We start from the raw sequence: 21,340 nt of genomic DNA, 5'->3' as shown, positions 1-21,340 counted from the left end.
TTACTAAATGTTTTGATTGTGATTTTTCATCTACTCTATGTGTTATTTTACAGCAGTCTTAATTTAATGTTTCTGCTACAAATAAGTACCACATTTGAAGATGACTGTATCTGTAATACACATTCACAAATCCATGTCACTTCTGTGCCGACATTTCTGCCATAGCAGCTGATCAGTACAAGTTGCATGACGTGTCAGTATTGGAAGACAGACTATAAAACATATCCCTGCTCACCTTCTCTAATGCTGCTATGACTGTACTACTTTCCTTTTTGGTGTGAGTTGTTTGATGGTTGATGCATTGTAATATGCATATGTGGCACAATTGTTTCTTTATTTTTCTGTTCTGATTGTATATTCTGTGAAACTACAAATGTACTCTATAAATTTGCTACTTTCAAAGAAACAAAGTGAAAGCAGACTGCCAAGAGGACATTGCTGGAAACTTCAAACACCCCTTTTACATGCCATAAACATGTTGTTCCATATGACACCTTAATGCAAAAAAAGGGGGGGGGGGATTGTCATTGTTGCGGTTTGAATCCGGGACCCTCGGTATGATGACCTGATGCTCTACCAACTCACCCACAAAACCACACACATTTATTATCCACAGGTACACTTTTGCTGTGCTCTGGTAGCTCTGGTGTTACTTGAAATAAACGTTTATGCCAGTTCTACTGTACAAAAGCACATATTATGAAGTAAATCAGAGGTTCGGTTGATATTCTGTCGACATATAATGTTTGTTACTGATCTGGAGGTCTGGGTGTCAGTTCATTTCCGAATTCACCAATTAAGATTAAGCACACCTTAAAATATCAATGTGTCTGTAAATACTTTTGTTGATTAACGGGCAGAAAAACTGTACTCGTAAGAAGCTTGTATTGTATTCAGTTGTTAGCTGCTAGATGCGTTTTGTTATAAAATATGTCTTAGAAGCACGGGATGCATGAGTACTTGATTCAGGCCACATACCGGCTGTGGTTTGTCGACAACCATTGTCGATGGAACACCATTGTGGGAAGTGGTTTCTGAAGGTGGCAAAAATGTTGCTGGTGGAGGCTCATCTGGTTGTGTCTGTCAGATATATGTTTGTGCTGGGTGAAATAGTGGGGTGCCTGGTATGAGCTGATTGGTATGTTTAATTTTCTGACCCACTTGAGTAATAAAACCTGGTGGGGTGGAGTTTCGAATGTTGGCAAGTTGCAGCTCACAGGTGTTGTTGATGGAGTTGCATCATTGATTCGCTGAAGGTGCGGTGGTGTTTTCCTGTGAGGATTGTTTGTGTGGTGGGGTTGCCTTGGAAAAGTTGGAGATTCTTCCACTGTGATGTAAGCAGACTTCACTGTCTTGATAAGACAATGTTGTGCCCTTGTCATCTTACAGTATTACAACAATGTGCAAGCCATATTTCAATAGTGGATAAGACACCCTGCATGGGGAACACAACAGCGGCTTGACTGCATCAACTCATAACCAAGCTTGTGAACGGGTTTAGAGGTCTTTGCGAAAAAAATGTTTACTTTGTGCTATGATGGGGATGCTGCTGGAATAAGTTGCTGCGTTGTGTGCTACATTTTTGCTGCAGTGTCTATGCGAACTCTTGCAGTACGTGGACTGGGGGAGTTGTAACTTCCTGGCTGTCTATGAGGTCCATTGGAACATGAATTTGCTGTTCCTAAACTAGTTGACTCTGGGCCATATCATTGTCAGTTTTAATAGGTGTACTTAGTGCATCGCTCCAGGCACTGTCGTGGTACATGAGCACTGCTTTAAGTGTTCTATGCAGCCATTTCACCATTCCATTACTTGTGGGGTGGTAGCTCATATAGTTTTGTGAACTCCGCAAAAAACAAGCATCTAAATAGACATCCATGATCCATGGTAACTGTAGCCAGAACTGTAAATCTGGCAATTTACATGCAAACAAACTGTTTAGCTATGGATTCTACTGAAATATCGGTAATTAGTGTAGCTTCTGGCCACCAGGTAGAGTTATCTGCTATTGTCAACAAGTACTTGTACCTGTTGGAATATGGGACTGTGACAACTGACTTTGTTTTGTTGGAAAGGTAAACATGCTCTTGCTAGCCAGCAGGACTGTTTATTGGATCCTGGTCATGTAAAACATTGAACCAGTGCACATGCAGAAGCACAAACTCTAGGGTGAGAAAGATCATGAACAACGTGGTATATTTTATCTCACTGTCTTATGGAAATGTATGGGTGTGGTTGATCTTGTGATGTGTTGCACCATTAGGCGACTTGCAATGCCAGAAAGATGACTTCCTTAACTGGAGTTACCACTGCACAATAGCACCAATGTCTGGCTATGACACTCCACTAATTGCATTGCATGTCTACAAGAGACAATACTTGACAATGTTTTATGAACTGCTTATATGGTAAACTGTCACAAGATATTAAAATACTCTAAATGTCTTATGCATGAAGGTGGGATTTGCTGACTATTTCTCTGGAAAGCTGAGATGAGAGGTCAATGATCTGTGAAGGTGATGGGTGTCTTTGCTTTAAGTTCGGTGCAGAAGTATTTTTGTACATTGCCAGTAATATCAGTATGATGCTGACCAAAGGCATTGAGTCTGTTTAACTTTACAGGAAAAACATGCTAACAGCTACAAAGTTCCCTATACCCGTTTTTGTAATGCTGTGCCAATGATCATCTAATGTTAAAGCTAACTGTGCGAAGAGAGTTGGATGAAAGAGCAAGGTAGTAGTCAACACTGCATCCCTAAGTCTGTTGAAGGCTTCTGCCATCATCTGTATCTGTGGAACGACTGTTTGCAGGCGGTGTATTTCACATTAAGAACATCATTAAGAGGGACTTGGATTTGTGCAACTTTGGCAAATATCATCAGCAAAAGTTTGTCTTGCGCTACAAAATGGCTTAACTTGTTATAAGTTTTTTGCTGCGGCATATTCAAAATTGCCTGAACACGGTCTTTGCTGACACTTGCCCTCCATGTCCTAAACATTTAATAGGCAGCTTCCCTAATGTGCACTTGCTTGCACTTACGATGACACCGTATTGCTGGAGACGCTGAATCAGCAACTGTAAATGCTCCTTGTGCTCTTGCTCATCATGAGAAAACACCCGGATGCCATCTATTGATGCAAAACAAAAATTGAGACCTCTCAAAACTTCATCTATGAAGAACTGTCATGACTGCCCTGCATTGTGCAATGAGAAACACATATATTTGAATTCAAATAACCTGAAGTGGATAATGATGGCTGTCTTGGGAACATATTATCTCAAGATCAAAAAATACCGTCTTTTTTTACTCACTAAATGAAGTGGTAATGCCCAGGGGCTGTCTGATAATCATATCATACCTGTGTCCACCCATGTATCAAAATGCTGCTTGCTTTCAGCATAACTTTCTGGTGCTAAGTGGCAGATGCGGGCAGAGACTAGCTGTCAGGAATTGTCCAAATGTAGTGCAGTGTTGAATTCCCCACTTTCGTACAGCGTATGCTTGGTTTTGTTAAGTGTGGAAAGCTCTGTAGAGGCTGTTGAAATAGATCGTCATCCTCAATAGTGGCTGTGGCTATGTTTGGACTTGTCATCATTGTTGCTGGGATTTTGTGTTCTAGATCCATTGTAATTATCTGACAATTGTGTACATGTACAAGAAGCTCCGAACGGTTTAGAAAATCCACCTGTGAGATGGGGTGAGAGACTGAGCAACAGTAAAAGTCCATTTGCCATGTATTTGGATGCTGAGGTTCACAGGCAGGTGAGCTACACCAAAGATAGGAATAATTGTATCATTTGTGCGCCCCTGCTGACAGTGTCCTCTGAGGGGGCACTGTGCTAATGTCTGACCTACTTGATGCTGTTCACTATGTCTTTAACAGAGTTACGCTTTACCGAAGCACCTGATACTTATGGGTATGAACACCATGAGGAGGTGGAGTTGTCATGACTTGCTTTCATTTAGTGTGTGGGGTGATGTAACTGTTGTTTGCAGCTGATAACGCCTCCTAATGATTGTTTTTGGCATTTGGGTAACAGCACAGTTGTTTGCACCTCCTGGCCTGATATCCAAATTTGACGCAATACCAGCATCTTGAGGAAGTGTGACTTTTGTTGACTCTCGATTTGGAGTAGTTGTTGCTCTTGTTGTTGTTGTTGTGTGGGTTGAACATCCTCTGAGGAGCAGTAGACAGCGATATTCTCTTCTAAAATACTGAAACGGCACTGTAGATCTCTTAATGTGCCCAAAAGTTTATTGTTTTCCTTACCTGTTTCGGCACATCTGGCGTCAGTTTGAACTTGCAATATGTTGCTTTCTATAACATCACCATGTCAAAGCACCCAGGGCTGAGCTCGTTATAGAACACTTATTCTGAGTGGGTGCTGCAGTAGGGGAAAAATGGGAAATTGTGTCCTCTCTCTCCGCTCTAGTCAATAGTCAGTAATTATAAACTGTCATAAGCCACCAAAATGGTACTAATCATTGATTGAAATTGGCGGAGCCACATCGTGCATAATATGGCTTCTGAAAAAAAGGTTCTGACCCACAAAATTATGTAGATACCTTAATAATTCTGAGGGGCTTCAATTTGTGATGGCTTCCTCATATAAAATGCATTGCATATGTTGTCCCCTTGGCACTGACAAGTGCTTTATTATGGCGTCTTTAAAGTTTTGATATGATTGCTAGGTGACTGGCTGCGATATCTAGTCTCGCACCACTTTAATCAATTTGTGATCCTTGTTGGCAAAGAGAAGATTCAGTTTGTCTTTGTTGTTGTCACATCACATTGCTGAAAGATGCATTCTGCTCAAACAAACCATTCCTTAGGATAGTTATCCAGAAAGACAGTATTTGTACCAATTTTGTTGTACGTGAAGTGTTCATTTGTGAAGATTTGTCAGCTTTTCTTTCTTTGCTCAATTGACTGGTGTCCTTCCAGGTATGCAGCTGAGTTTTAGTTTCCATTACATGCACAATATTTTGATGACCAACCTAGTCATCATTTTCAGGTGCTGCGAGTTTCCCTGTTCCATACTCTCTACACTTGGGTTCCAACCAGACTGTGAACTGTTGTCAGTCAGGCATACTGTTTATATCCCCACCGCCTTGGAGCCATCTTAATGATGGCTTTTGCAAATGTCAGACTTAATACTATGGTTATAATTACACTTATAAAATACACTATATTCTGTAGCTGTTGCTTCTTATGTCTATTTTTTTTACATTTATCACATTACAACTGATATGCTAATGCTTCATGTTACAATCATTATCTTAAAATTTGTTGAAAGAATATAAAATTTTTCTATTAGAAAAGATTTTAATTTTGTTTTAAAAACATTTCTCGTATACGTTCTTAGAGATTTTGGTAGTTTGTTATACCAAATCAAACCCCTGATATATGGACTTCTATCAGTCATTTTTAACATTGTTCTGTTAAGGAAATGGTTACACTTGGTTCTAGTGTTGTGATCATGTACATCACTGTCCTTGATAGCTTCTGTTGGTTGACTTGTAAAAAATACAGCTATTTTGAAGATGTGCAGAGAATATTTTATCAGATATTTGTGCTGCGCAAACACGATATGAATCTCTATGTCCCATCCCATGTATGTGTCTTATTGCTCTTTTCTCTGGTAGTAGTAGTATTCTTTTTAAATGTACATCAGCTGCACAGCCCCATAGTTCAATTCAGTAACTGAGAAAGGGGTAAAGTGTTCCACAATATACTAATTTCAGTACTTGGCTAGGAACTATCTTTGCGAATTGGCTGAGGAGATATATGGCTCTACTGACTTTTCCGCATACGAAATTAATGTGGCATGTCCACCATGCACACCCAGGAATTTACAGTTACGAATTTCTGTTGCAGAGATATTACACACACTATTCATATTGTTGTGGTGAGAACTGCGTTTTAAATGTCAGTTGTTGAGATTTGGTGACATTCACCTTGAGTCCCTGATCATTGAAGTATTTTGTTACTTCTATTACACCACTAGTAGCAAGAGATTCTAGCTCATTAGATTCACTCCCATAGAATAAGATTGACGTGTTATCTGCATAGCTCACAATATGGGAGTTAATGGGCCCTGTGGTACACCTTGTAATACAGGTTCACTAGTGGACTGGGAGTTCATGATTTTATTATCTAGTTTGTATGACAATTTAGTGCTTTACTTATGATTCAGCAAGTATGTGGTTAGAAGATTCATGGCTTGATCCCCAATACTATAAGATTTTGGCTTTTTAAGAAGTACCCTACTCTCAGCATTCAGCATTCAGTTGTCAAAATATTGTGCATATAATGGAAACCACTGTACACCTGGGAGCTCGAAACTAATGAAACTACTGTTTTCCAAATTAGAGGACTATCACATAATAGGTTATTGTGATGCAGATTGAGCTGAGATTCCAAGGACAGAAAGTTGACAATTGGATGTGTTTAAAATCTCAAGCAGCAGGAATATCTGGCTAAACAAGAAACAGCTAACAGTAACAGTTATGTGGCTGTGTTCTCAACATGTCAGGAGACTGTGTGGCTTCAAAGGTTAGACAGTGGGATATCTCCAAACCACAAGAATGAATGTATGAAACTACAATGTAAACTACAAGACAGCAATGTACTTGTCTAAGGCCAGTGGCAGCAAGAGCCAAACCAATCATATAGACACTAGAAACGATTTCGTATGAGAGTCAAAGTAACTGTGGAGCATGTACTTTCAGGCCTAATGTTGCCAAACATTAATTGATCAAAGATCGAAAATTTGAGAAATCTTCACAAATGAATGCTTCTCCTACAAAAAAAAAAAAAAAAAAACCACGAATACTGCCTTTCTGGACAACTATCCTGAGGAATTGTTCATTTGAGTGGAATGCATCTTACAGCAATATGGTCTGACAACAACAAAGACAAAACCCTGGTAAAGCCTAACCAACATCTACTACCAGACGATTTTGGACTGCAGATTTTGTTTTCCTGGCAGGAGTATAGTGTGGCTGTGAGAGTTTTGAAACTTTTTCTTGCTTGTTAAAGAATCTCTTTTTCATAGTTATGGTATAACTATTGTGTTCTCAATTTTTTACTTCCTGTATTCTCTTGTACAAGAGTTCATGTTACATATTTACCATTGTTAGAGTGTGTGTGTGTGGGGGGGGGGGGGGGGGGTGGTTGGTTGGTTGGTTCCTATCGGATATACCAGTAATTTGCTCTGCTAAGTACAGTGACAGCTGTCTACAAGCTCAAAGTTAGAATATAGTTCAGTTATGAATGATTATCAGGGTGTCTACGACCTGGGACAACCGGGAGATCCGGGGAAAACCCGGGATTTTTTTCATCCGGGAGAAAACCGGGAAAAACCCGGGAATTTTTCATTGTTTTAGTTTTCAGTTAAATTTTTGTGATTTTGACTGGTAAAAACCAATACTCTGACAAAAATATTTACTGTATCCCGCTTCTGCAGAATAATACTGCAGCAACAAAACTTGAAAGAGAGAAAAGAATGAAAATAAAACTTAAGTCGCAAAGAAAATGTGCCATATACAACAACAAAACACAGTGCTCATACAAGCGTCTGCCAACAGCAAAGTGTGTCAAAGGCTTTAGGAAGACTGTGCAGTGCTTCTTAACAACAAATTGCCTCCAATGAGCGTGACGTGACAGGTTTTTACATTAGAATCGTTTTAATGCAAGATCTTTTAATGGTTCACACGCAAGAACATGCGGGCTTCGAGCGTCATCGTAGCTGCGCAAGTGCAGTGATGCCTGTTATCTGGTGCTCTCTGGCAAACTGCTGAAACGTACCTTTCTAATAGGTCATGGAAAAATATTGCGAATATTGCTTTGAAAACCGTTACTTTCAAAGTAAATTTCCTTTTATGTAAGATAAACTATGTGAGAGAGTGTATGACGAATTTCTTAAATCACAGAGCATTTGACTCTCATTTAAAAATCAACTCCTTGGGGATGACCATATGAAGAGTTTCGAGCCCAGAAGGTCAGTCATTTACGTTGTTACTAAAAAATTTTACTGGCGCATTTATGTGATGTATGACGCGCAAAAAAGATCAACAATATATGTGGAAGCTTAGCTTCTCTTGCAGCTTATTAATCTTAGAGACCAATATTATATGTGATAGCTTTTCTTTTCTTGTAGCAACAATTGTACATTAATTTAAGCCATTAATTTTTCTTATTTGTGTCTTCGCGCTACTTAAGAGTGATCTTGCTATTGGCTGACTACATCACGTATCAAATGCTGTCATCAGCTGGCGAGATCATGTGACATGAGCAGTGACTGGCTTACAAATGCACGTCGCAATCTCGATTTTAATGCTTCAGAAAGTAACACGCGGTGTTTGGTGGAATTTGAATTTATACCTCCATTACATGGAAATATGCAATGTACATGTTGCTGCACATCAAGGATCTTTCCAAAATGTGTTTTTTCCCCCTGAGTTTCATTTTCTAAAGTGCCGGGAAATTCTACGCCGGTGTATAAAACCTTAAACCATAAAAGGATTGATAAGTGCCAAGATAAAGTATACCGGCACTTAACACGGAAAAAGTATATTTTCACCAGGGAGAAAGTGTATTTGCAACCAGGAAAAATCCGGGAATTATTTTTTCTTGTCCATGTAGACACCCTGGATTATGTATTGCATTTTTCATCTTCTGCTACTCAAGGGTTAGGCCTAGAACCTCTCCGGCCTCACTGTCTCTTCCTCGATCTACCGACACTTCTCTTGACCTGTGGTTTATAATCCATTGCTAATTTAGGAAGTCTTTGTGGTGGCATATGAAATACATATTCTGTTCATTGTTCTTTGTATTTGATTGCCTTTTGGGTTATCAGTTGTATCCCTAATTCTTCTCTTATTATTTTGCTTATAATTTTATCTTCCCTAGTGCAGTGTTTCACAGATCTTGGACATTTCATTTCTGATTATTCTTGTTGGCATGAATCTTTGTGTCCTACAACTTTCTGCTCCATATGATAAATTGAGAACTCCCATAAGTATATAAAATTTTTCTCTTTCCTTGTTTTACACTTAAGTGTTCTCCTTTCATAATTTCACTGTATTTTTATGAGTTGCTTTTATTATTTGAAGCTTTCTTACCTGTATGTTTTTAATGTTTTTACAGATGGTACATCAATCTTTAACATGGGTAATTATTGCTCTCCAGTGATGAACTAATTAATGTAAAGTCTAGGCCCTGCTATGGTTTGAGTTTTAGAGTAATATTGATGCCCCAATCTGTTGGTCAAAGTGTATCACCAGTGAAAACATTTGGAATATCTACAACCTGTAACATAGTGCCTTTGGGCAATTGTAGCTGGACAAAGTAGTAGGGTTGTTTTAAGTGTGCTGGTAGTTCACATTGGTAGTCAGAAGTGTGTGATTGTTGTATGTCAAGTATTTTGATCAATTTTGCGGATGTGAAATGCACAGTTTTGTAACTATATTCTTTGTGTAACTGAGACTATGTGTATAATGCATATATACTTCATGAAAATGTTTTATGTGGAACTATGTGCAGTTATTGTGTGAATGTGACATACAATTGTTCTCCTTTGGTACTGGTGGCACAAGGCTGGTCAGATTGTGACCAAATAGATTGTATTGAAGCTGGTCAGCACTATTTATGCAAAATACTTTGACTTATTACCTTGAATTTGGCACATATGCTCCTATTTTTGTGTGTAAATTTTGATTGTTTTTATGCCTTCTGTAATTAAATAGTATGGTGCATTCCCCCCAGCCCCTTCCCTTGCCCCCTCCCCCATGTTTAAGGGTAGTAGTGATTTAGAGAAACCCAGAAGAAGCTTAAATCAAGGTCAGTCAAGGCTCTCTGAATCTGAAGCTTCCTGTTTATAAGTCAAGCATCTCACTGCTCCATTACATTACTATGTTCTCATGTGACCTATGCTAATGCTTGGGAATATGTAAGACTGAAAAACTGGAAGAGATATTATTTTGTCTCTACTACATGTCAACACTCTTTTCATATTACTGTTTTCTAATTACCAGGTCTGGTAGAAAATTGTAAGGGCTGTCATGTCTTTTTTGTGCCTCAATCTAGACAAAACAGAGGGTAGAAAGAGGGATAAAATGTTGGTATATGTAAACACTAATTATTTGGCGAATTTCTTACAATCATAGTAAAGTAGAAAAAACAAATTAGTAGTTTGTAAGTATATTCATCTATCAACCTTAGGAAATTGGTCTTTGATTGTTTTGAGATACATTTCAGTTGTTACGTACTGTTTGACCCTGTTCCAACTACTTTATTTATTCCAGGTGTGTGTGTGTGTGTGTGTGTGTGTGTGTGTGTGTGTGTGTGTGTGTGTGGACCTTAAGTTCTGTTAATTTTTAATTTGCTGAATAAATATTGTATGGTCACGGAACTTAAGGTTTCCAGATTCGAGGCCTGATGTCTGTACCAGTGAAAACAATGGATGATGTTGGCAACCTTTTATGCAAGGGAACTAATAATCGTCATACAAGACCAACACTTCTTAATAGCAGCTCGTCTAGATCACACGCCATATTCACTTTTAGATTATGTCGGCATATTGGGTGAGTTGTCATTAATTTATTTATAATTGTCAATAATTTAACTTGCATGAATGCAAGGAATTATATAGGAATTATCTAAGGTAAGGGAAACAAAACTGAGTACACAAGAACCTTGTTTATCCTGAGCAGGTGGGACCAGATGTAATCTGGATTACCATAAGTCTGGACAAATCTGGAAATATTCTAGTAAATGCTAAAACCCTAATATTTACTGGAGTATATAAATGTTTTATATTGACACTAACAAGAAACACTTTTTCAGCACTTAAACTCTATATATACTGTAGTCAACTTATGTTTATTTTCTGAAATAATGTGTAAGTCTCTTTTGTTTTAAACATGTGCACAATTGCAAAAATCTTTTACTACCGTCAGTTTGGCTGAAGCTGTTTCTGCCTGATGTACTAGATAAACCATTAGTTTTCCAGCAGTGCCATTGCCTCTGCTTTAGGGATTATTTCTTCACTTGAAACACCAGTTTCGTTGTCCCCTCCATCATCTCTGTCATTCTTAGTAGAAGAACAGGAGACAATACAAATTTCGCCATCAGTCATCATGCTGCAAGATCACTATCATGTACATCTGAGCAACCGGTAATGTTTGCTGACATTTCAAGGAATTCAGCAGTGTTGACAACCTCACAGACTTCACCAGTGGAATCGCAATTAGCAGGCCATATGGTTTTCCACCACTTCAGTGATAGTTCAGTAATTTGATCATAAGAAGATGCAACAATAAAAATCAGATCTTTGATATGTACTGATTTCAATACAGAAATCACACCAACTTCTTCTTCTTCTTCTTCTTCTTCTTTTTCTTCTTCGATTTATTTACCCAGTAACTGTTTTCTGGACACGTGTGATGTTCTCCAATACACTTTCATCCATTGCTTGTAGAAGAACCTTATGTCAGGAGGGAAGTGCTTCACTCTGATGTCACCACAAACGCTTCCCTCCTGGATGTGAAAGTGCATTGTCAATAAACAGTATGGCCTTTGGCAGAAGACCCTCTTCCTCAAAATATCTTCTGACACTTGGCACAAAATCATCATGAAACCAGTTTTTTTAAAAATACCGCTGTCCATCCATGCATTTTTTGTGAGTTGTAGACAGCTGGCAAACGGGGCTTACTAACATGTTTTAGTAAACTTGGATGTTTTGGTTTCCCTACCAACAGGAGAGGGTATTTGTTTCTGCGTATCGCTGCAAGCCATTAATTTGGAAGCCAGCATCTTAGTGGGTAACACACGACAAAGTCCAGAATCATCTGTATTATAAATCTGGTGTGGGGATAAGATTTAAGAGGAAATAAGTTATTCAAATTCTTTTGGGTGAAATTTTTGACAGCATCTACATCCCTCGTAAATATTTTACTTGTAACTGAAAGCTGGCGTATGCCATTATGACCTTTACATCATTCCAACCAACCTCATCTGGCTGTGAAGTTTGCCATTTAATTTTTGCTGTTTAAGTTCAGTACCTTTTCCTCCAGGATAGGACCAGATATCAGAATACAATGCTCTCTTTTTCTCATTCTTCTTCCAGTGTTTAAGTTCGTGCGTTCTTTATTTTACTGTGCCACTGCCTTTAGTCACAATTTTGAAGCAAAAGTTTTCAGTTTCATTTTGGTTCTTCTTCCAGTCTGACACAATTGATGTCCATACACCATATTTGCAACATTTTTGCTGCTATATTCAACAGTTCACCTTTCGCTGTTTAGTGCTTGCATTTTACCCATTGAAACAACCACTTTCTTTTGCTTTGAAGCCATTTCACTCTCACACTCTCAAAACATGGTAACAAAAGAACAATACTGATGCCACACTTTAAGTAACAGATCCTAACTAGCCATAGCAATGATAACTGGAAAAGTAGGACTGCTGATGTCAAATGTTATGTGTGGTGCTAACATAACAACAATACATGTACTATACCCTGTTAAGGAGGAAAAGGAAACAAAAAATGATCCATATAAACCAGAAATCAATGTTAATTGGGGCCAGATAAATGAGGTTTTTGTGTACTTTCAAACTCTTCTTCTTTTACTCATTTATTTTTTCAGGCATTTACTTCACTGGGCAAGGTCAGGACCTTTAGCCCATCTCTGAAGTCAAACCAAACATCCTTAGTAAGTTACCATTGCAATATATGTAGTACCTGAACAGTATGTAATAACCATAATGGTAATGGCATAGAAATTACAGTATGAATAAAATTGCTTAGCAGTGCTGCTGCTCCTAATAATAATAATAATAATAATAATAATAATAATAATAATAATGTTGGTGGTGGTGATGATGAATATTGTATTATGTGATTTAAATATTTTTCTTAGAATTATACATTGTCTTTTTTGTAATTGGATTTTGCGTGCCTTTGTAATAAATATGTGGCTTTTCTTTAGAATGAACATGGATGACAAAAATGTTTCTATTCTGTATTGGCTGTGTATTTATTTTCAGTTGGTAGTGGTTTTATAGTTGTAATTGTATGTAAATTTTAAAACATAATTCCAAATTGATAAGTTGAATAAATAAAGTACCTGCATATTTCAGCACCTCATAAAATAAGCAGTACTTACAATTTGTACTGGAAAACACAACAAGGCAATGTGTACCCACAGTTAATATGGTCTACTTGCTGATTTGTCAGTTCCTTTACTATTTAAGTTTTCCATCTTTAAGGAACCTTAGGAAAGCACTGTTACAATAAACTGGGGATAAGAATGAATTTGCTTCAGGTTGCAATTAAATTATGTACAAATTTTGTTTGAAGATTGTCCGTTTCAAGGCCACATCATCAGATGTAAAGGTGAACTGACAAAACCCTATAGATTTGTGGAAGGAAAAAAGTGCAGCTTCGTCATAGGAAAGGCAAAGATAATCACAAATTAAACTACATTTTTTGACACCAGTCAGCTCTCAAGTTGCGGTAGATTATTAATTGTCACATGTACAAGATAACCCTTTGTAGAATATGTTGCTATAAACACATTACTTAAGTTAAACCCCTCTTTTACGTTTTTGTGTGATCCAGATCAAAACAACACAAAACTGAGGAAAATGTTGAAACCACCCCAAAATACAAAAACTTGTATAATTGACGTATGTGATTAAAAGTCGCAACACTCTCCAAAACTTTGTATAAAATCTCTCCAAGCGAAGGTAATTAAATGTACGATATGATGTTTTATACAATAATTTTTGATAACGCAGGGTGTATATGCACCGGGATGTCAGGAAAAAACCTGGGAATCTTTTCATCTGGGAGAAAACTAGGAAAAACCCGAGGATTTTTTTTAGAATTACTGGAATGTTTCATTGTTTTAGTTTTCAGTTAAATTTGAGTAATTTTGACTGGTAAGAATTGATACCCCAGCAAAGAATTTTAATTTAGCCCCCTTCTGCAGTATAATACTGCAACAATAAAATATAAACGAGGAAGAAAAAAACCAAAATAAAACTTAACTTGCAATGGAAATGCGCCATTTACAACAACAAAACACAGTGGACACACAAGTGTCTGCTAACAGCAAAATGTGCCAAAGGCTTTAGGGTGAAAAATATGCAATACTTCATAACAACATACTGCTTCCAATGAGCGTGACGTCACAGCTGTTTACATTAGATTCGTTTGAGCACTTGCCAGCAGGCTCATGCTCATGTGCAGTTGAGTTGCGTATGAGCAGTACCTTGTTCTGCTTCTGTCTAATTGAAGCGCTTCTGTTAGCTGTATTGGCAGTAGCAAGAAGCAGCCACATGTTACCGAGAAACTTTTTCTGGCGCGCCTAAGCTGCCAGATTCGTATATGCGCAGAGCAGTCTGAGCTGTCATGGGGGGGTGAATAGCCTCCATGTGACCTGTGTTTTACTGTTTCGTTTTCGTTTACAGCTCTCACATCAGATGAAACAAAACGGATTTCTGTGGGCAGGAGTTATCAAGTGAATTAAAATACATACACATAATTATGGAAAGCTAGAATATGTTATTAGCTTCAGTTTTATGATTTTCTTTCATTTCCAGGTTTTTGGCAGTCATGCAGTAATTGCCTTGCAGAACAATGAAGTTATTTTTGTTAATTTGCTAAAGAAATTTACCTTTTACTAATCTTTTCCACAGAGGCAGTCAATTTATTTGAAACACTGTTGGCTAGTGTCAACTATTTGCTGAATTTCAAGTGCACGTTTTTATCTTCTGGCACTTCTGGCATTATGCCATAACCAAAACACTGGATAATACAGTAGTGGTACTGCAAGAAAATTTGCATCCTGAAAACCACAATGAAAAGCTTAATATCATACTGGGGCCTAGTTATTCGTGAATCTGGACATATGAATGTGCTCTTTGAGCTGAATTATGCATTTTAGTACGGTTTATGAAATTCTGATGCTCTTGGAATATCCTCTGATGGCGTAATGTAAGCTTTCTTAATGCTATTTACATACGAATGTACGGGCTTCCTATGTCATTGTAACTGCACATGCACAGTAATGTTGTTTCCTGGCGCCCTCTGACAACTGCTGAAATGAACAGGTCGCCGGTAAATATTGAGAATGTTGGTTTGAAAAAAGCATTACTTTCAAAGTAAATTTCATTTTACTCAAGATGAATTTTGTTACATGTGCGAACATAACAGAGTGTTTGATTCTCATTTAAAGCTTTACACTTTGAGAGCCAGCCACTTAGAACAATTTTGAACCCAGAAGACCAGACATTTATGTCATTATTTAAAATTTTTGTGACACATTTGTCTGATGTATGTTAAAATGGAACACATGCAAGAAAGATCAATATTATAAGCTTTGTTTTCCTTGTATTTACACTATCTATACCATTGTAAACCATTAACTTTTCCAATTTGTGTGTTTAGACACAAGCAGACATATTTAAAGGCAAGAAAAACTCTTTGCCTTTAAATGTGTCTGCTTGTGCCTGTATATGTATGGATGGATGTGTGTGTGTGTGTGTGTGTGTGTGTGTGTGTGTGTGTGTGTGTGTGTGTGTGTGGGCGCGCGCGCGAGTATATACCTATCCTTTTTTCCCCCTAAGGTAAGTCTTTCCGCTCCCGGGATTGGAATGGCTCCTTACCCTCTCCCTTAAAACCCACATCCTTTCATCTTTCGTTCTCCTTCCCTCTTTCCTGACGAAGCAACCGCCGGTTGCAAAAGCTCGTAATTTTGTGTGTGTGTTTGCGTGTTATTTTGTTGTGCCTGTCTACTAGCGCTTTCCCGCTTGGTAAGTCTTGTAATCTTTGTTTTGAATATAGATTTCTATGCACATTCATGTATTGGACCTGCTTGAGATTAGAGACTTTTAAGTTAATTCATTTCTTGGCTGTGAATGGAGCAAGACACACGTATGATGTTCCTAAATTATTTGGTTATCAAACCAATGATATTTGAATATGTGTAGTAAATGAGTCTAATGTTTAAGGACTAAGTTAGCTTGCAGGAGTTGTTGTCTGTGGAATGTAAAAATATAAAGTGATTGAACTGAAAAGTATTCTACAAGTGCCCAAATTATTTCAAGGATAGAGAAGTAGTTTAATCAATTCCTTTAACCAGCTGTAGTCTTCGAAGAAGCTTTTGGGAGACCGACATAGCTGATTACCCAGAGAAGAGGATCAGCTACACACATCATGCAAGTTAACTGAGTTGACAGATGTGTGAGCCTTGCAACCCAAAACCACACTCTCTTGTCGTCCGAGAAACATCCAATATATCTAAGTGCTAGCCCTAAGAATGTCATGTATGCCACATCAGATACAACATTAGCTCAGTAAAACTTTTTGTTCAGTGTCCTTTCTTTTTGTGTGTGTGTGTGTGTGTGTGTGTGTGTGTGTGTGTGTGTGTGTGTGTGTTGTTCACAATGTGTCAGTAGGTTCAGAAATAAAACAGATGTTCTCTGTGAAAATATTATCACTTATTGGCCATTTACCCAGGGTTGCCACAACTTCTGGAAATCAGGAAATGTCAGGGAATTTCAAACCTGTCAGGGAAATTTGTAAAAAATAAAAATGGGAAAAATCATGTTTTTGTCTCAGTAGATGAAAAGGTTTGTTTACTGAGGTGTCTCGTGCGTCATCAATGGCTGGGCACAGGTGAGTACATGCAGCACTTTCTAACTCCCTCATTCTTACTGTGTCTCCCCTTTGTACCACTCCCCTCAGCTTGCAGTCAGTACTGCCACCGCTTCTTGCCATTAGCCTAGCAGCTGGTGACAAGAGGCAGGAGAACTGGTTTGTTTGGATCTAATCCTCAGAGATTGTTGATGCAGTAGCGAGAGATGGTGGTCATGTATGCATGAGTTGTGTCTGAGTGACTGTGTGAATGCATGTATGCTCTTGTTTTCTGACAAAAGCTATGGCCGAAAAATTCAGCTGTGAGTGTGTGATTCTGTTATACATGTCTGTCTGCGGCTCAGCGATCATTTTTACAGTGAGTTGCTACCTATCCTCTTTAGTATTGATTCTCAGAATATTTGCACAAGTTATCTCTTGCATGGATTGGTAAACACGTTCTGATTTCATCAACATGGTGTCTATGACATGTGAATAGCTGGCCACGTGAGTGGACTTCCATGACAGGCCAAAATCGCAGGCCATTTGTATGGGTATCTCTAACGGATCAGGCCTGCCAATCTGAAGCCCAGTGTTTCCCACTAATGTGAAAGCCCTGCCCATTGGATCTAGTCTCACCAATCTTCCAGCAGTTCGGGTCTGTTTGTGTGTGACATAATGTGGCGAGTTTTTGTGGCTTATCCAAGGACCCAGGACTGCGGTGCTCCTTGGCAGGCCAAAGGACACAGGCAGTGCGTTTCAGAAATTGCAGCTGTCTCACTGCAAGTACATTGTACAGTTCGGCACTTTATAGACATTTTATTTATTCTAGTACATTTAAATAAAATGTCTATAAAGTGCCGAACTGTACAATGTACTTGCAGTGAGACAGTACATTTTGATGGACCTTGCCGTTGGTGGGGAGGCTTGCGTGCCTCAGCAATACAGATAGCCGTACTGTAGGTGCAACAACAACGAAGAGGTATCTGTTTAGAGGCCAGACAAACGTGTGGTTCCTGAAGAGGGGCAGCAGCCTTTTCAGTAGTTGCAAGGGCAACAGTCTGGATGATTGACTGATCTGGCCTTGTAACAATAACCAAAACGGCCTTGCTGTGCTGGTACTGCGAACGGCTGAAAGCAAGGGGAAACTACGGCCGTAATTTTTCCCGAGGGCATGCAGCTTTACTGTATGATTAAATGATGATGGCGTCCTCTTGGGTAAAATATTCCGGAGGTAAAATAGTCCCCCATTCGGATCTCCGGGTGGGGACTACTCAAGAGGATGTCGTTATCAGGAGAAGGAAAACTGGTGTTCTACGGATCGGAGCGTGGAATGTCAGATCCCTTAATCGGGCAGGTAGGTTAGAAAATTTAAAAAGGGAAGTGGATAGGTTAAAGTTAGATATAGTGAAGTTTGGTGGCAGGAGGAAAAAGACTTCTGGTCAGGTAACTACAAGGTTTTATGCAGGGGTAGGTTAAATAATGAATAGGAAAATAGGAATGCGGGTAAGCTACTACAAACAGCATAGTGAACGACCGAGCGAGGTGGCGCAGTGGTTAGTACATTGGACTTGCATTCGGGAGGATGACGGTTCAATCCCGTCTCCGGCCATCCTGATTTAGGTTTTCCGTGATTTTCCTAAATCGCTTCAGGCAAATGCCGGGATGGTTCCTTTGAAAGGGCACGGCCGATTTCCTTCCCCATCCTTCCCTCACCCAAGCTTGCGCTCCGTCTCTAATGACCTCGTTGTCGACGGGACGTTAAACACTAAGATCCTCCTCCTCCATAGTGAACGCATTATTGTGGCCAAGATAGATACAAAGCCCACAACTACTACAGTAGTACAAGTTTATATGCCAACTAGCTCTGCAGATGACGAAGAAATTGAATACATGTATGATGAAATAAAAGAAATTATTCAGATAGTGAAGGGAGACAAAAATTTAATAGTCATGGGTGACTGGAATTCGAGTGAAGGAAAAGGGGAGAGAAGGAAATGTAGTAGGTGAATATGGATTGGGGCTAAGAAATGAAAGAGGAAGCCGTCTGGTAGAATTTTGCACAGAGCACAACATAATCATAGCCAACACTTGGTTTAAGAATCATGAAAGAAGGTTGTATACATGGAAGAACCCTGGAGATACTAAAAGGTATCAGATATATTATATAATGGTAAGACAGAGATTTAAGAACCAGATTTTAAATTTGGAAGACGTTTCCAGGGGCAGATGTGGACTCTGACTACAATATATTGGTTATGACCTGTAGATTAAAACTGAAGAAACTGCAAAAAGGTGGGAATTTAAGGAGATGGGACCAGGATAAACTGAAAGAACCAAAGGTTGTACAGAGTTTCAGGCAGACCATAAGGGAACAATTCACAGGAATGGGGGAAAGAAATACAGTAGAAGAAGAATGGGTAGCTTTGAGGGATGAAGTAGTGAAAGCAGCAGAGGATCAAGTAGGTAAAAAGACAAGGGCTAGTTGAAATCCTTGGGTAACAGAAGAAATATTGAATTTAATTGATGAAAGGAGAAAATATAAAAATGCAGTAAATGAAGCAGGCAAAAAGGAATACAAACGTCTCAAAAATGAGATCGACAGGAAGTGCAAAATGGCTAAGCAGGGATGGCTAGATGACAAATGTAAGGATGTAGAGGCTTATCTCACAAGGGGTAAGATAGATACTGCCTACAGGAAAATTAAAGAGACCTTTGGAGATAAGAGAACCACTTGTATGAACATCAAGAGCTCTATTTGAATCCCAGTTCTAAGCAAAGAAGGGAAAGCCGAAAGGTGGAAGGAGTATATAGAGGGTCTATACAAGGGCGAGGTACTTGAGGACAATATTATTGAAATGGAAGAGGATGTAGATGAAGATGAAATGGGAGATACGATACTGTGTGAAGAGTTTGACAGAGCACTGAAAAACCTGAGTGGAAACGAGGCCCCTGGAGTAGACAATATTCCATTGGAACTACTGACGGCCTTGAGAGAGCCAGTACTGACAAAACTGTACCATCTGATGAGCAAGATGTATGAGACAGGCAAAATACCCTCAGACTTCAAGAAGAATATAATAATTCCAATCCCAAAGAAAGCAGGTGTTGACAGATGTGAAAATTACCAAACAATCAGTTTAATAAGCCACAGCTGCAAAATACTAACACGATTTCTTTACAGACGAATGGAAAAACTAGTAGAAGCCGACCTCGGGGAAGATCAGTTTGGATTCCGTAGAAACACTGGAACATGTGAGGCAATACTGACCTTACGACTTATCTTAGAAGAAAGATTAAGGAAAGGCAAACCTATGTTTCTAGCATTTGTACACTTAGAGAAAGCTTTTCACAATGTTGACTGGAATACTCCTTTCAAATTCTAAAGGTGGCAGGGATAAAATATAGAGAGCGAAAGGCTATTTACAATTTGTACAGAAACCAGATGTCAGTTATAAGGGTCGAGGGACATGAGAGGGAAGCAGTGGTTGGGAAGGGAGTAAGACAGGGTTGTAGCCTCTCCCCAATGTTATTCAATCTGTATATTGAGCAAGCAGTAAAGGAAACAAAAGAAAAATTCAGAGTAGGTATTAAAATCCATGGGGAAGAAATAAAAACTTTGAGGTTCGCCGATGACATTGTAATTCTGTCAGAGACAGGAAAGGGCTTGGAAGAGCAGTTGAATGGAATGGACAGTGTCTTGAAAGGAGTATATAAGATGAACATCAACAAAAGCAAATCAAGGATAATGGAATGTAGTCGAATTAAGTCGGGTGATGCTGAGGGAATTAGATTAAGAAATGAGACACTTAAAGTAGTAAAGGAGTTTTGCTATTTGGGGAGCAAAATAACTGATGATGTTCAAAGTAGAGAGGATATAAAATGTAGACTGGCAATGGCAAGGAAAGCGTTTCTGAAGAAGAGAAATTTGTTAACATCGAGTATAGATTTAAGTGTCAGGGAGTCATTTCTGAAAGTATTTGTATGGAGTGTAGCCATGTATGGAAGTGAAACATGGACGATAAATAGTTTGGACAAGAAGAGAATAGAAGCTTTCGAAATGTGGTGCTACAGAAGAATGCTGAAGATTAGTTGGGTAGATCACATAACTAATGAGGAAGTATTGAATAGGATTGGGGAGAAGAGAAGTTTGTGGCACAACTTGACCAGGAGAAGGGATCGGTTGGTAGGACATGTTCTGAGGCATCGAGGGATCACCAATTTAGTATTGGAGGGCAGCGTGGAGGGTAAAAATCGTAGAGGGAAACCAAGAGATGAATACACTAAGCACATTCAGAAGGATGTAGGTTGCAGTAGGTACTGGGAGATGAAGAAGCTTGCACAGGATAGAGTAGCATGGAGAGCTGCATCAAACCCGTCTCAGGGCTGAAGACCACAACAACAACAGTACATTTTGGCACTTGGAAAATAATTTATATATTAGAAACAATGGACGATAAGAAGATAACTGTGGCAACCACTGGTGGTTTGTACACTATGTACTCATACATATCTCGAAAGAAAAATCACACAATACCTGTAAAATCAATCAATAGAAAATCCAGGATGAATGTAACAATACCAGAGAAGGAAAGTTGCTACTCACCATATAGCGGAGATGCTGAGTCGTGAGATTCACACAATTAAAGCTTTCGGCCATTAAGGCCTTTGTCAGCAGTACACACACACACACAC

The 21,340-nt window shown here is 38.8% G+C and overlaps 1 protein-coding gene across 10 annotated transcripts in view; it reads left to right on the top strand.

Moving 5' to 3' along the window:
* LOC126273149 (kinesin-like protein KIF22) overlaps positions 1 to 21,340 on the top strand; it is a 277,787-nt gene that overhangs the window by 103,387 nt on the left and 153,060 nt on the right. For all 10 annotated transcript variants that reach the window (XM_049976670.1, XM_049976690.1, XM_049976635.1 and 7 more), the window contains one exon: positions 10,424 to 10,589. In XM_049976670.1, the coding sequence (XP_049832627.1) occupies positions 10,424 to 10,589 (166 nt within the window). The remainder of the gene's footprint in view (positions 1 to 10,423; positions 10,590 to 21,340) is intronic.

Source organism: Schistocerca gregaria, chromosome 1 (genome assembly GCF_023897955.1).
Source record: "Schistocerca gregaria isolate iqSchGreg1 chromosome 1, iqSchGreg1.2, whole genome shotgun sequence".
In the NCBI taxonomy this organism is placed as follows: domain Eukaryota; kingdom Metazoa; phylum Arthropoda; class Insecta; order Orthoptera; family Acrididae; genus Schistocerca; species Schistocerca gregaria.
Note: the sequence above shows the minus strand (reverse complement) of the source record. Positions and strands in the feature narration are given on the sequence as shown.